Source organism: Cnephaeus nilssonii (assembly GCF_951640355.1).
Source record: "Cnephaeus nilssonii genome assembly, chromosome: 21".
NCBI classification, from domain to species: Eukaryota; Metazoa; Chordata; class Mammalia; order Chiroptera; family Vespertilionidae; genus Cnephaeus; species Cnephaeus nilssonii.
The window spans coordinates 14,059,500-14,076,910 of NC_137092.1; the positions used below are offsets into that span (position 1 = coordinate 14,059,500).

At 37.0% G+C, this 17,411-nt stretch overlaps 1 protein-coding gene across 3 annotated transcripts in view; it reads right to left on the reverse strand.

Moving 5' to 3' along the window:
• Positions 1 to 17,411, reverse strand: part of VPS45 (vacuolar protein sorting 45 homolog) — a 43,960-nt gene that overhangs the window by 8,046 nt on the left and 18,503 nt on the right. For all 3 annotated transcript variants that reach the window (XM_079761767.1, XM_079761769.1, XM_079761768.1), the window contains exons 11-14: positions 16,419 to 16,577; positions 15,898 to 16,005; positions 14,959 to 15,080; positions 9,073 to 9,204 (exon numbers count right to left, since the gene is read on the reverse strand). In XM_079761767.1, coding sequence (XP_079617893.1) covers positions 9,073 to 9,204; positions 14,959 to 15,080; positions 15,898 to 16,005; positions 16,419 to 16,577 — 521 coding nt within the window. The remainder of the gene's footprint in view (positions 1 to 9,072; positions 9,205 to 14,958; positions 15,081 to 15,897; positions 16,006 to 16,418; positions 16,578 to 17,411) is intronic.

Consider the following 17,411-nt stretch of genomic DNA (forward strand, 5'->3'; position numbering starts at 1 on the left):
CTTAAATGAAAGAAAAAGGTGCATTAGCTGGAATGACCGTTCGGGTGGGGGTCTATCACTGAACTAGGGACAGGAGGAGGTCAGTGCCTCACAGGGCCTGCAATCTGGAGCTGGAGGCTGCTTTGAAACAGACAGTATCTACCTCTTTGACTCTTTTCTTTCTGACTCTCTTCTTTATTGGCCTCTTCTTTTAGTTTCACACAGTTTATCTGGTGTGTTTTTTTCTCTGCATTTGAGTTGAAGTAAACTTTTGAAACTAACCTTTTCTATACAAATTGATGATTTTTTTAAATTTCAGGTTGTTAAGAATCAGGAGCAGCTAACCTCAGCGTTGGCAAGGGCAAGGTGTGAAGGTATAAACTGGTGAAACTTTTCTGGCTAGCACACTGGTCATGTAGCATCTTCAAAGTGCTGCAGCAATTTCATCTCAACATTGCTAGTGGAGCATGAAATCTCGGATCAGCCAAATTTTAGCTTGAATTCCAGTCATATTGCACTTCACTGCTATATGACTTCAGGCAAATTACATAATTTCTCCATGTTCCAGTTTCTTCATTTGAAAATTGGGATCAAAACAATATCACCTCGTGGATCATGAAGTTTAAATGAGGTAATATATGTAACAAAGCCAGCAGACTGTCTAAAATACAGAATATGCTCAATTATTATTATCAACCCAAGTGAACAACTGGACAAGTGAACAACTGAACAATTGAACGTATGTATAAAGTATACATAAGTATATATATAAATGATGTTTATTACAGCACTGTTTGTAAGAAAGAAAAATTATAAACAATGAATATCGAACAATATCTGTTTTGTTTACCACTGTATATCTAGTCTCAAGATAGCTCTTGGAATACAGTAGGTACTCAATAAGTATTTGTTGAGTGACAACAAACTGAGGATTGGTTAACTAAATTGTGGCACAACCAGACAACAGAATACTATTCAGGTATTCAACATGACATATATAAGTATTTTCATTGAAAGTACATGAATAGAGTATTCCCTTTTATTAAGACTAGTGGCCCGGTGCACAAAATTTGTGCACATGGGGAGGGTTCCCTCAGCCCAGCCTGCACCCTCTCCAATCGGGGACATCCCTCTCGCAATCTGGGACCGCTGGCTCCTAACTGCTCACCCACCTGCCTGCCTGATCACCCCTAACTGCCTCTGCCCGCCTGACTGATCACCCCTAACTGCCCTCCCCTGCTGGCCTGATCTTGCCAACTGCTCTCCCCTGCTGACCTAATCTCGCCCCCAACTGCTCCTGCCTGCCTGATCACCCCTAACTGCCCTCTCCTGCCAGCCTGATCTCGCCCCCAACTGCCCTCCCCTGCCAGCCTGATCTCGCCCCCAACTGCCCTCCCCTGCCGGCCTGATCTCGCCCCCAACTGCCGTCTCCTGGTGACCTGGTTACCCCCAACTTCCCTCCCCTGCCGGCCTGATTTTGCCCCAACTGCCCTCTCTGCCTTGGCCCCCACGACCATGGCTTTGTCCAGAAGCAAGTCGGATGTCCAGAAGATAGCCGGTCAACCTGGTCTAATTAGCATATTACCCTTTTATTAGTATAGATATGTATATGTGTGCATACATTAATAGAAAAAGGCCTAAGAGGGTGTACATCAAGATTTGACATTTCCTATGGTGGGATGACAGCAGCATGGATATTTTTATCATCTTTTTTGCTTAGCTGTATTTAATTTTTTTTCTACAATGATTATGCATTGATTTTGTAATAAGAAGCTATTTTTAATTAAAAACTGTATGTTCCAGTGCACAAATAAATTAAAATAAGGGAACATGTATATTTGAATGGGTTAAATTCAAATTTTCAGAAGCATCTATTTATTTATATACCCATTTTCCCATTAGACATTGATCCTTACAGATATAGAAAATGTCTTCATCTTCCTAGCACCTTGCACAGAGCCTTACATATAATCACACCCAGTAAATGCTCGCCAGTGAAGGTGATGCACTCATCACAGCTCTTGCAATGATGTCTAATACTTTGGTTAAAGGAGGAAAGTCAACGCCCCCCAAATTTCTACAAAGATGGTGATGGTTCCAACAGTTTCAAGACTGATCCTGAAATGCCCATAAGTGAAGAAGAGTCTCCTCTGGATCCTCTTCCTTTGAAATGCAAATTCTGTCACAGGATCCCAATTTTTCTATAAATAATTCAGAGATCCTACCAACTTGTGGTTACAGGAGAAGGTCCAAGTTTCTAATGTTACCTCTTTAGGTAGAAATCTATAAGTACCTGTTGAAAATATCAATCAGCCCCCTCCCAGCTTCAAATTTATTTAGAGAAATTAAAAATTCCAACTGTTTTCTTAGCCCTAAACTGTATTCTCTACAAAAACATTAATGTGACTGACTTTGTAGGAATTGCCTTATTGTAACACTTAGGCATTATCTCAGGTAGTGACGAAACTAACAGCTGCCACTAGTTAATCAAGTTAATTTTTACTCAAAGAGCAACACTGTCTTAAATCTCATTCTTAATTATCTTTGGGTGGCAAAAATTTTAAAACTAAATGATTCCTCACTTTCATACTATTTTTCTCCTGCTCTGATTTACTATATTTCCCAGTAGCCAGGAAGCTTCACATTCTGGCCACTTGGTAAAAACATTTATAAGTAAGGAATTTCTAAAAAAATCATAGCTAGATAAATTCTCCTAAAATAGTATTTCAACTGAGTGCTTAGGTACCCAGAGACTAGAAACAGACGGTCTGAGTTCAGTTTCAGCTTTACCACTTATTGGCTCTCTATCTTTGGACAAGGTACTTACTTAACTTCTCTACACCTCAGTTTCCTCATCTGAAAAATTAGGTTGATGATAACAACAAAGATATTTACCTTGCTATGAGAACTGAACGAAATTGAATGGGTTAAAGAAGCACTACCCAATAGAAATGCAAAACTAGTCACATATTTGAGCTGCTAAGTAATTTTAATAACCACATTAAAAAGGTACAAAAATATAAAATTAATTTTAAAAAAATGTTTTCATTGATTTGAGAGAGAGAAAGAGAGAGGAAGGGAGAGGGAGAAACCAGGAGAAGGAGAGAGAGAGGGAGGGAGGAAGGGAGACAGAGAGAGAAACATCGATCAGTTGCCTCCTGCATTTACCTCAATCAGCTCAATCAGAGTATCAATCCACAACCTGGGCTTGTGCCCTGACCAGATTGAACTGGTGACCTTTCGGTGACTGGATGATGCTCAACCAACTGAGCCACACTGGCCAGGGCCGTAAAATTAATTTTAATAGTATATTTTATTTAACCCATTTATCCAAAACATTATCAACTTAAAAAATTATTATTTTTTAAAAAAATATTTTATTGATTTTAGAGAGGAAGGGAGAGGGAGAGAAAGATAGAAACATCAATGATGAGAGAGAATCACTGATTGGCTGCCTCCTGCATGCCCCCCACTGGGTATCAAGCCCACAAAGCAGGCATGTGCCCTTGGCCAGAATCGGGACCCTTCAGTCCGCAGGCTGATGATGCTCTATCCATTGAGCAAAACCAGCTAGGGCTTAAAAAATTATTAATTATATATTTTACACTTGGTACTACAGTGCTTTTTAAATTTTAAATTTTTTAAATTTTGATTTCAGAGAGGAAGGGAGAGGGAGACAAAGAAACATCAATGATGAGAGAGAATTATTAATCAACTGCCTCCTGCACGTCCCCTTAGGGGACCAAGCCCTCAACCTGGGCATGTGCCCTTGACTGGAATCGAACCTGGGACTCTTCAGTCTGCAGGCCGACACTCTATCCACTGAGCCAAACCTGTTGGGGTTTAATTTTTAATGGATATATAATTCATAGATAATATTTACCAATTTTAAGTATATCACTTGATGATTCTGACAAAAATTTACAGTCATTTAACCACTTCCTCAGTCACCTGAGCCAGGGCTTCTTAAAAATCAAGAAACTAACAAAACCTCAATAACAGTAAGAGCCATGAAGCCAGCCTATATCTTTGAATACATAGTGTCAAATTGCTTTCCAGAGATTATTATACCAATTTATAAATCTAGCAATATCTGAGACTGCCTCACTGCACATTTTATCTTATGGAAATAATCAGATGGGACGAGGGTTTATCAATATACAAAATGTTTTTTGCAGCATTACTTATATCAAATAGAATTGTAAATAATATGTGTCCAATAGAAATGGTTAAAGACATCCTTAAAATGAAATTATATAGCCATTAAGATGATTTTAAATAATTATTAATTACATGGGAAAATGTTCTCAATATAATTCAAAGTGAGAAAAACAAGTACAAAACTGTATAGACACTGAAATCCTAATTATGCCAAAAACATGAAACAAAACTCAGAAACCTTTAGGTAAAGAAAAAGCATTAGGAGGAAATATGCCCAAATAGTAACAGTGGTAAACTTTAGAGTTGTGGTATTATGTGGTTTTAACTTTTATGTTGAATTTTTAAAATAAAACAAACATGAATTACTTGGGGGAAAGCCTCTTTTTCTTCATTTGCCTTTGCTACTTAGAGAGAAAATAACTGAAAAAAAAAATGGGACCATTAATGATTGTGCAGGTTTAGAACTAATGAGGGTTTTACTGAATCCAGTAGTATTACAGAACCTACTATGTATAGTCATTATTACTGGCCTGAAAGGAATCTGTTGTGAGAGGATTGCTGATCTGGAGTCACCTTCTAAATCTAGCAGGATCCATCCTCCTCCTTGTCAAATGGACACAGACAACAGGGGGGTGAGGGCATGAGTGGGGGGGGGGGAGGTTAGGGGGATAAAGGGGGGAGAAGGACACATATGTAATAACTTAATCAATAAAGAAAATTTTTAAAAAGTCTTAAGAAGCACTGAACTGACAGCATTGATGACTGATGCTCTCTTCACCTACAGTTCAGGCGGGGCTCAGGCAACGGCAGCGCTGTTGGCTAATACGTTCACCTCGCCTCCCTTTTCTTCTCCACGTCTATCCTGGATTTCGAGAAGGCAGAGGGATTTCTACTGGGAGAACAATTCCATCCACATGGATCTGTTTCTTGGCCTCTCAGTTCACACAGCTAACTTAACGTGTCAACTGCTGCCAGCAGGGACTAGAACTCTTTAATATTGATTAACTTGTGAAGTGATAGGTAAGCTAGCTCAAAACCCAAACCAGGATGCTCATTTATTTGCAAGGTAGGATCATGTGCATCAGAAACACAACTAGAGTAACCGCTCAGTCTACTATAGGTGAATAAATAATGGGTACAGTTAATTTAAATACATCTAGGAACTTGCTTTTTTAAATGTTTTACAATAACGCAGGTTCATTTTGAACTTTTAAGAGAAGTAATACTTCTCTCAATTCATATTAGCTTTGATAGCCAGTGTGATCCTGCTAAAATATAAGTAGGCTGACATGGTTCTTCTCCAAACTCTACAATACATACAAAAACTGTACACAAATGTTTATAGCAGCATTAGTCCTAACAGCCAAAAGGTGGAAACAACTCAAAAGTCCATCACTGACAAATGGATAAAGAAAATATGGTCTATGCATACAATGAAATAATATTCAGCCATAAAAAGAAATGAAGTATTGATATAGGCTACAACATGGATGAACCATGAAAACATTTTACTAAGTTAAAGAGACACTCACAAAAGACTATGTTATATGATTCCATTGATATGAAATGTCCCAAACAGAGAAACCTACAGAGTCAGAAAGTAGATTTGTGATTGCTTAGGGCTGGGTGGGGGGAGGTGATGAAAATGCTCCAAAATTTACTGTGGTGATGGTTGCATATATTTGTGAATATACTAAAAACCACTGAATTGTGTGTGTGTGTGTGTGTGTGTGTGTGTGTGTGTGTGTATATATATTTTTTTTTTTAAAAAAAATATATATTTTATTGATTTTTTACAGAGAGGAAGAGAGAGGGATAGAGAGTTAGAAACATCGATCAGCTGCCTCTTGCACACCCCCTACTGGGGATGTGCCCGCAACCAAGGTACATGCCCTTGACCGGAATCGAACCTGGGACCCTTGAGTCCGCAGGCCGACGCTCTATCCACTGAGCCAAACCGGTTTCGGCTGAATTGTATATTTTAAAGGGGTGAATTACATCTCAACAAAGCTGTTTAAAAAGACCCACATCCTTCAATGCCCTTTAACTCATAGTGAAGACTGGTCCTCACAAAATCTATAGGGCCCTCCACAAACAGGCCCAGCTTCCTCTGACTGCATCTCCCTCTACTTGTGCTCTGGCTCACTCCACCCCAGACTCTCCCAGGCTCCTTGGACACACTGCACGAACCTGCCTTGGGACACAGCTCTGCTGTGCCTGGTACACTCTTTCCCCCATTCGTTTGGCTTCCTCCTTCAAGTCTTTGCTCAAATCTTTTCTCAGTGAGGCCTTTCCCAACACCATACTGGGTAGTGTGAGTCACTGCCACTGCCCCCATGCATTCCCACATCCCTCACACCGCTCTGTTTTTTTCTCCCATGGTTTTATCACCTTCTGACTTGCTATCACATTTACTTATTTTTTAAGTTTATTGCTTATTTATGTCTCCCCTTTGCATGAAAATGTAAGTTTCGTGAGGGTTGGGATCTTTATTTTATTCAGAGGTATCCCAATGCCTAGGTAAACATTTGAGGAATAAGTTGATTATTGACTTTATTCTGATTCATTCAATAAATATTTCTCTATTCTAGAACTCATAATGAGGCAATATGATTTCTGATTCTTCCACATAGATGCTGGTGGAAGTATTTGTGGTGCTATAGAATTCATGTCATATATGATTCCTAGAAATTGAAATCTGGCTTATTCTTCCTTAATTTAGGATATATTAGGCCAGTATGACTAGTGAGACAAATGAAAAAACCAGGGAGAGAAGCAATTCCATAAGAAGTGCAAACACTGAGACAGGAGATGATACACATTGCAAACCTGCATGGACCCCAGAGAGAAATGGACTAACTGCTTAGGGCGGACACTACCGAATCCATTACCAGATCCTTTTTCAGGGCACCTTTTCTGCCTTCAAAAAAACATGAAAGTTATGCCTTAATGAAGTCCCTATAATTAGTTACTATCTTTTATTTCTTTGTATTATGTACTAAAGGAGAAGGAAAAGCAATAAAAAATTCATATTACATTTTATATGGCAATGGAGAGAGAAGAAAATATTGACTGCCTCTCTTTATTCAGAAGGCAATTTTATTAAGAATGTTGCTAAGGAGGTAATAAGCTTCTTTTCTTTTCCTTGCACAGTTATCAAATTGTACTGAATTTTATACTTTCTGAGTTAAAATATTTTCAGAATAAGTATATATTACTTCCACAATAAAGGGGAAAATTATGTTAAAAAGTCAAATAATAATACAAAGTGAAAAAATACACAAATACCTCTAATGATTCCCAACGAATCCAAGTATACATGGCTCAGTATGGCTCTCTCAAGGTTCCCAATCATTAAATTCAACTCTCATGCTATTGTTCTCTAGTCCACTCTTCCTCCTCTATCTGTCCTACCTTTAACGTCCAAATTAATCTTCCTAAAATACTGTGATCCTCTTATAATTTTACTGCTTAAACTTTCAATGATTCCTCATTTTCTATAGAAGAAAGTAGAAATTCCACAGCCTGGAATTCAAGCCTTCCACAATCATGACATTAACTAAAAAAAAAAAAAAAAGTTTTTATTGATTTTTTTTTTAGAGAGAGGAAGGGAAAGGGAGAGATAGAAACATCCATGAGAGAGAAACATTGATTGGCTGCCTCCTGCAGGCCTTTACTGGGGATGGAGCCTGCAACCTGGGCATGTGCCCTGACTAGGAATTGAACTGGTGACCTCTTGGTACATGGGGATGATGCTCAACCAACTGAGCCACACTAACTGGGCAACTTTCTTTTCTTCTTTTTTTTTTTTTTTTGCAACTTTCTTTTTTAATCATAACCTGAGGAGGATATGTGTTTTTTGTTTTTTTGTTGTTATTGTTTTGTTTTGATTTTATTGATTTGAGAGAGAGAGGAAGGGAGAGAAACATCGATGTGAGAGAGAAACATTGATTGGTTGCCTCCCATACGTGCCCCGACTAGGGATCGAACCCCCAACCTAGGTATGTGTCCTGACTTGGAATCGAAAACATAACCTTTTGGTGTATAGGATGATGCCCTAACCAACTAAGCCACCTGGCCAGGGCTGGATCTTTTTAAAAAATAAAAAAAAATCACCTTAGTTTTGACATTATCTTTCTAAGTTGTGGCTGCTTCAGAAGGTAATTTCAAAATTTTTACAAAACAATTAAAAAACACACACTCCTCTTATAAATGGTACAATAACACCTTAAGGATTAACAAGGAGATACTTAATGTCTTTGGCTATACAACTAAAAGCCATTTTCCCAACAGAATAGGGCATATTTACCTTACAACCAACTCCAGAAACAGAAAGCATAACAGAAATATGATTGCTTGCTGTTCTTTCTCTATGTATGTTACTGACAGCTTTCTACAACTTGCTCATGTAGTTAACTCTACCTAGAATGTGCTCTCCATTTTCTACCCAAGGCTCAACTTATAAACCATCTTCTCCATGAAGCATTTGCTAATTTCTTTTAGCCACTTGGAGAATCCAGGGCTCTTTAATCTGACTATCCAGGCACTTATTTTTATTATTATTTTTTTAATGTTTTTTTCTTTTCTAACAGATAATGACTTACTTGAGATAGGATCTTTATCTTATTCATCTTTGTATTCTTCCTACTAAATACTTATTGGATGAATGTAGTTAATCAATACAATAGAAAAACTCACAGAATTCAATACCATTATGTCTAGGTATTTTCGAAGTGGCAATTAGATTTCTCCTTCTCTGAACATAAACAGGAAACATAAATGGTCAACAAGTCAGGTAGGTCCTTACTCTTCAGGTCTTTGACCTAACTGAGTGATTTATGAACCTCATGGAGTATAGATCTTTCATCTCACACAAACTCTAAATGATTCTATGAACAGATGATGTATTTTGGTCTTCAGCAGTTCCCTTACCTTTTTGTGTTGTGCACTGTGGTTCCTCCCAGGACAATCCTCACTCCAGGAGTGGTACGGTTCAGGTTATAAACTGTTAGAGCTTCTTCATAGGTGGCTCCTCCAATTACAAACACAATGATATCCTGAGGTCTGCAATAATGAAGACATTTAATATCATAGGACAAGGGGGGGGGGAGGCAAGTATTTGTTGTTACTATTATATACACAGTTTTAATTTCTGAATCTTTCTTTTTTGGTGGAGGAAGCATAATTAAAGCAGAACAGAATGAAAGGTCTAAAAAAAGTTTTAATTATCTGAAATTGGCAGGAAACAGAGCAAGAAATGCTGAATCGTGATTTGCTTTCTGTTTATGAGCGGATGTCTTATAATTTCTGTGCTGTGGATTTCAGAATAGCACAATAGTGTTTGCTGGGACCAAATGTAAAAATATTCTTTTATATTCAAGAGGCTGCAGAGTACTTCACTATGACATGATATCAATATAGCGGTAATTTATGCTTGTACTACACCTCTCTCTTCATGTATAAGACCTTTGTCAAATATTTAATACAGTGTCATTATAATGACCTCTGTCCAAGGACCTCAAAGTGTTTTGGAAACTATTGATATATTTGGATGTCCCATAACATGGGAACTAGAAACATTTAGTATTTTGAGAGTAAAAAAAGAATATGACACAGACATTAATGACGCTTCTCGGAACTCCACCTCTTTTTAAAGTCTTTGTTCCTCAATCCTTTGATAAACCAAGAAAAAGAAACCATGGAAACAAACAAACCAAAAAGCCCGTGAGTGTCGTTTTGAAACTGGACATGCTGACACATCAGCTCAGTCACTAGCCTCGTTTGGATAGCTCTGTGCAGTTTTACTGTGTTTCAATTTTTATCAAAATGGCTTCATAACAAAAGTGATAGGTTCTCCTCTTAGCTCCTTCTGTAGATGGCAATGAGAAGGAGATCATATTATTTTTAAAACTGTTAAAGTTTGCCTTGTTTTTATTCTCTCATGCCATCAAAAGAAGATACAATTACTTAACCTTAGTAAGAGTTAATTTTGTTAAATCACTTCCTGGACATTATTTAAAACTACATCAAGCAGAGGCATCCATTTAGGAGGTTACAGCACAAAACTAAATAAAAACATTTTTAATTAAAGTATAAATCATGTTTGTCTACATTTTTTTTTTCTGTTTTATCTCTCTGTATTCTTTCTAAAAAAACACACAAAACCTTGAAGGAATTAACTGAGAGAGTATTAGTTCCTGTTGGACTCCTTGGAAAGAGAATCAGATACTGTGTCTATTTAAAAACGCTCCCTCACTTTAGTCCTCTTGTACCCCAGTTTCTCCCTAGAGGCAAACATTATTTCTTGTCTCTTATGTATCCTTTCCGAAATATTATCTGTATGTATATAAATACACATATATATGGCAATTAAATTTCTCTGATCTATAATTTATGTGATTTCCTCTAGTAGTTCAAAGAAGTAGATATGAGCGTTAAGTCTAAATTATTTTTTTAAATATTTTTTATTGATATCAAAGAGGAAGGGAGAGGGAGAGAGAGAGAGAAAAATCAATGATGAGAGAGAATCATTGACTGGCTGCCTCCTGCACACCCCACAATGGGGATTGAGCCTGCAACCCAGGCATGTGCCCTGACTGGAATCGAACTGTGACTTCCTGGTTCATAGTTCAATGCTCAACCACTGAGCCATGCCAGCCAGGCAAGTCTAAGTTATTAATCCAATATTAATCTGGTGCTTTACACATCAGAGGTTCTTCATAAACTTACAGGAACACATTACCACCACTGCCCACGAATAACTAAAATATTCTACACTATCAAGGCTTTGCCCTTCAATTCCTTGCCTCCAGTTACTGGCCAGTTTTTTTCTTGCTGAGGAAGGTCATCTGCTGAGGAAGAGTTGTATGATTATGATGGGAATATTTTTCTACCAAGTATGATAAACTCTCAATTATTTGGGGACTGAATATTCAGGCAAAATACAGGTTCTCTTCTTTTTCTCCAACTGATATGTGTTGTTTCAACTCTTATTACTATTTCTACAGAAGGGCAAGAGGAATATGAACAGTTAATACTCAAATTCAGTTCTTGTCAGGATGTAGAACATATTTCTTAAGAAAGGGGATTGAATAAATTACAGTTGGCTGTAATTTTAAAAACTAACACAAGACCCTATAACTTTTATCATAGTATTACCCTCATTGCTATACATACTTTTTTTCTCTTTTCTTTTTTAAATACAGAATGCTTCACGAATTTGCGTGTCATCCTTGTGCAGGGGCCATGCTAATCTCTGTATCGTTCCAGTTTTTAGTATATGTGCTGCTGAAGTGAGCACCACACAATTTCTTTTTAACATTACATTTCTAAGGAAGTAAATTTTTAATTCTTTCCACTTCATTGGTACTACAAGTACCAATGAAATAATTAATGGCCTCTCAAGAACAGTCACAACTGATAAAGGATGAGTTCTGTGGGGGGAAAAATCCAATGTTACAAGAATGGGCCAGTAAAGAGATCGAGGACACTCTACCAATAGTTTGGTTTGTGTTGAACTATCTAGGGGTCAGCCTAGGTGGAAAATAGGGTGGGGAAACAGTTTCAGTTTTAAGAAATAATAAAATCCTCAAAACTAAAATAAAATTGTATTTTCAGAAAATGAGTGTTTTTTTTACAGAAAGATTCCATATGCAGTGTTCATTACCTTGAAGGACAACTCTAGACTAAGAGCTGTTATGCAGTTTATCTTGAATAAACACTCATGAATTGCACAGATTGTTTCATTAGGAAGATGGGAGGGAAGTTCTTCCCTGCCCGGGGTACAGTGACTGTTGAGAGGAAGCAGACAGTAACACTTTTGTTTTGGGTTCCTGATCTGGTAAGTCAATTATTTAAAAAGCAGCTGAGCAGACTAATAAGGATCATCCTGGGAAATGACGTTGCTTCTCTATAGCTGCCCTCTTCCCATCACCTGCCTCAAGAGCACATCTGGCTCTTATGGAAAAAAAGGGCAAGAACTGGGAAGGAATAAACTCAGGAGTGTTTCTAGCATAGCCAGAGAACACTCTCCTTCAGTCGGATCATTGCAGGGTGCCAGAGTATTTTCAGATGACTAAGAGGGAAAAATGTTACGGATGGTAACTGTGGGTGTAGGTTATCTTTTTTTTTTTTTTTAATATATTTTATTGATTTTTTACAGAGAGGAAGAGAGAGGGATAGAGAGTTAGAAACACTGATCAGCTGCCTCTTGCACAACCCCTCCTGGGGATGTGCCCGCAACCAAGGTACATGCCCTTGACTGGAATCGAACCTGGGACCTTTCAGTCCGCAGGCCGACGCTCTATCCACTGAGCCAAACCGGTTTCGGCTAGGTTATCTTTTTTCTTTTTTTTTTTAATTTTTTGAAAATATATTTTTATTGATTTCAGAGAGGAAGGGAGAGGGAGAGATAGAAACATCAATGATGAGAGAGAATCATTGATTGGCTGCCTCCTGCACGCCCCCTACTGGGGATCGAGCCCGAAACCTGGGCATATGCCCTGACTGGGAATCGAACTGGTGACCTCTTGGTTCCTAGGTCGACACTCAACCGCTGAGCTACACCCGGCTGGGCTGTAGGTCATCTTAATGTAAGGACAAAACCTGGATATAGGGATAGACTCTCAGTGCTTGACTCAACTGTGTCCCTAACAAAGATGACTGTCACATTTGGTTATGAAAATATTAATAAATGTTTTCCTGAGCCTCCTACTACTCATTCTAGCTGGCTTAAGGAAGACATCACTGAAAAAAAATTTAAAAATATCCCTGACATTTATCCTTTTCATTCCTTTCCCAATGAATTTTAAAGGTAGATGTTCTGATGAGGCCAACAGTAAAATATATAGCAAAACATTTTTATGATGGCTGATGCTAAGTGGAATACGTAAGTTCAATTCTTTGTACATATCTTCCTGTTCTCTGTAATTCTCTATAGCAACCAAAAGCATTAATTAATGCAGACAGCCAACATTAGAAAACAGCAGCCAGTTCATGCTGTATATAAATAAACAAGGACACTTTGAGAACCCAACCAACTTACATCTTATTAGAAATCTAAACAAAATTTTTTTCATATATAGTATTTCTGGAAATCATCACTTCTATACATGGGTAAGCAGAAAAACATAAACTTCTAAAAAATTGAATTTACTGAGATGACATTGGTTAATCAAATGACATAGGTTTCATAATAAATCATCTGTATATTATATTATGTGTTCACCACCCCAAGTACTTATCTCACTCCAGTTATATCCTTTATTTGCTTACTAGTTTACTGTCTATCTCCTTCCTGTAAGTTCCTTGAGGGCAGGTACCCGTCTGTTCTGTCACTTCTATTTCCCCAGCATCTTACAATAGTTCTGGACATATTCAAGACACCCAATAAATAGTCATTACAGAAAAGGATGAAGCAATTGAATTTTAACTATATATGTATTTATGTAATTGTGACAAATGCTAACAGATGCTGACAACAAATGTGCATTTTGAGCTTTGGTTGGAAAAATGAATCACCCAGATTAGAAAGGTTTCCTGTCACAATCTAATCGTATACAACACACTCCTCTGGTGATCTATGGTGTCCCTTTAGTAATAAATAGCTATTTTTTTTGTTCAGTAATTCTGATATAAAATTCATAAGAAAATCAATATTTTTACTGCAATGAGAAGGCTATTTAATAAGAGTTATACTGTTTTTCTTTTCTTTTCTTTTTGTGCTGTTTTTCAAAAAGCCTCTGTGATAGGTGAATAGCTTTGGGCTGGTTCTGATTCTTCCCACTTAGCTGACATTTCTGAACCTTGATGCCAAGATTGTTAGCTATTTTATCTGAATGAGTGTACTCTCTGAATTTAACCCCAGATGTTCTGCCTCTCAACCTTGGATATTTTAAAAGTTTTTTTTTTTTTCTGTTACCAAATTATAGAGGGTTTTTTTAAAGAATGAAGTGAAAAAATATATCATATAAAACAGTCACCTAAGTACCTCGAAACATTTTTCTCCTTCCAGAAATTAATTATATTTATAAAACACTATTCTTCCAAGGCTCTTAGATTATGAGTAGCTGAAATTATAGAAGACTTATACCAACAGTAATAATTCTCACATCAACCCATCTAATAGGATTCAGCTACACATATTAGGTTCTTTATAACATGTGGTTCCAATAAAAAAAAAATACACAAAAATATAATTTATAACTAGGTAGAATTTGTATATATTTAAAAATCCAGGGTGGAATAAATAAGTTGTTTTGGACAAGTTTTATCTTTATTTAAACAAATAGACCACTGGATTAAAATGACAATTAATTGCTTCCTTCAGTTAATACCCCAAAAGAAAGCCATCCTTTTCTTCTTTGTGACAAATGGCCTTTGTTAATGAGGTCTCAGTTTGTATGCTGGCCACATTTGGCAAAGTTCAGTCCTGACCAAAAATAGTAACCACCTGCTCTGGCTGGCAATCAAGCAGCAAATCTATTTTTGGCTTTAATGTTTGAAACTCCAAATGTTAGATGCCATGGAACTGAACCTTAAATGGCATAAGCAAACTGGTCTGATACTAAAGGACAGAATGTAAGTATTTGGGTTGTTCCAAAACATCTGTTTCTTTATTCCAAAAGAAGTAATATTTCAGGTGTAGCTGGTGAATTTATATCTAACCTTGACACATGTAAAACCAAAAGAATCTTAGAACTGAAACAATAGGAGGAGGAGGAATAGAATGATATAATTGGAGTTGTAGTCCCTTACATTACTCTAAATGTCCTATTTTCTTAGTTTCTGGTTTTTATTATTAATATCTTTATATCTTACCTGTCTCTGAGTGTGCTGGGGCCTAGATAAGGGTACAGGTTTTCTTTAAGCTTTCCTTTGATGAGATGGTCCAGGGTCTCATGTAGGAAAGGTTGATGCTGAGTATATACATTTTCTATTCCCTAAGACAGGGGAAAATAGTTCTTATGTCATTTTTTGAAAACTTGCAATATACCGGTTTATGATATTCTTATCAGAAAAGAAGATGCACTCAATAGAGATTTCATGAGATAGATTCAAATAGGAATTTTAGGAGAATTTTATGGTTAGATAATTTTTTAAAATATATTCATCAATTAGAACTGTTCTAATCTCATAATAACACTGTAATTTAAGGCTAGCTACTTTAAAGGAATTTTTAAAATGAAATTGCTTAAATCCTTTAGCATCTATTCACCAACTCATCTTTTTGTGAAAATGTTATATGACCAGTAGAACAAATAAAAGGAATGGATTATGTAGAAAAATAGACTAGACACACTCAGGAAAATGGAAAAAATTTAGGCAGAATTAGAAAGGCTAGCAGATTAAAACCAATTTTTGACCATTTTAAGAAAATAGGTCCGTCTTTTTAAAAGATCTATAACTGTTTGCTTCATTTTTATTTTGCTTCAAGGAGAAACTACCTAATAAATCTTAAGTTATAAACAAATGGAGTGAAATAGTGATGACTAACAGAACCGTCTGTCTTTTCACTCTTGGGTTTTCCTGGAAATATCTCGGTATTGTCTGCTCAGCTATTTGGTCCAATGCTGATGCTGCTCCAATATAGACTGCATATTTTAAAAAAGCTTTCAGGAGGGTATTGACTTTAATTTCACTTAACTGACACAGTTCTAAATCAGCAACAATCTGGGAATTACTTTGATCATATTCATTCACTCTCGGACTCGGGGGTTTCAACTGTTGTTCATTTAGGACAGCACAGAGATGTCATACCTTCAATCCTTTGAGGAACTGCTTGGTAATAGCCACAGCATCTTTAGGGCTGAAGAGGTCACTTCCTCTGACCCGTTTACCACCATATTCAACAACTGCAGAGACGAGCTATTAGAGAGAGAGAGAGAGAGAGAGAGAGAGAGAGAGAGAGAGAGAGAGAGAACATCTTTTTTTTTTTTTCTTTCCAATTTTTTTTATTAAGGTATTATATGTGTACAAATCTTACCATTGCCCCCCCCACCCCACTCCCATATATGCCCTCACCCCCCAGAGTTTTGCGTCCATTGGTTATGCTTATATGCATACATACAAGTCCTTTGATTGATCTCTTATCTCCCCCATCTCTCCCTAACCTTCCCCCTGTAATTTGACAGTCTGTTTGATGCTTTACTGTCTCTGTATCTATCTTTTTGAGAACATCTTCTTATTGCTTGGGGATCAGGAAACTCATTTCATAAGAAAATAACTTTATTAAGGAAATGAAGACCTGTTTGGTGGGATTAATGTATAAATGTGGTTACCTTTCGATATTTCTCAGAAACACCCTTATTCCTGAGGTCCATCATTAGCCCTGGTAGGCTGTTGCTGCTGTGTCGCTCATAATGCAGTGCATAGAGCATCACCAGGCGGGCAGCATCACATTCTGTCACTTTGGGGTTCTGCAGGAGCCTCTTTACATTCTGAAGAAAGATGGAGAGAACTGATATTTAACCCCCCTTCACTTGAGTGATGGTGTATAATATCTCAGATCTCATAATTATTGAATAGCAGTGATACATCTGAGTTCACAACTAAGATTACTACTTTGGCAATGTATAGGTCATAGGTTCAGCAAATGTTTCAACTACAGAATAGTAGATGCCTTTTGCCTAAGATAAGAATTAAATAAGGAAATAAATTCCCATTGTTTAGGACAAACATGAATTAACTATGGATAATTCTTTTTTTTTCCTTTGATGAGATGGTACAAGGTCTTATGCAGGAAAGGAACAATATATACTCTACCACTTCAATCATTACAGTACACAACAGAACTGACCAGCTGACTTGCAAAATTCTACTGCTTTCTCTTAGTGACTGACAGTGGAAAAAAAGAGACAAATTGATAGAATTTTACAATGGAGAACTGGGCTTAATCTCCAAGAATCAGCAGATGTATCAATCTGTATCAACATTGTTTATAGGGATATGAGTATGTAAATAGCATGTAATCTTTAAATTGAATACTTATGATCTTATATGGCAGGTACTGATACCAGAGAAATGTAGTAAATTAATAGTATTATTCATTGAGAAGATAAGAAAAGCAGAATGGAAATGGCGGAAACCTTCAACATGCGGATATGATAAAAAATGAGTCTACTCTAATAGTTTGAGAGAATAGTATTTGGGGACTATAAAGAGCTTTATCTAGGAAAAATAATAGGAAGTAGGTAGGACCCAATTCCATTGACTGGCATAGTCTAGTCCACATAAAATTCAGTTTTGCTGTAGATCTTCTGGTCCACACTCTT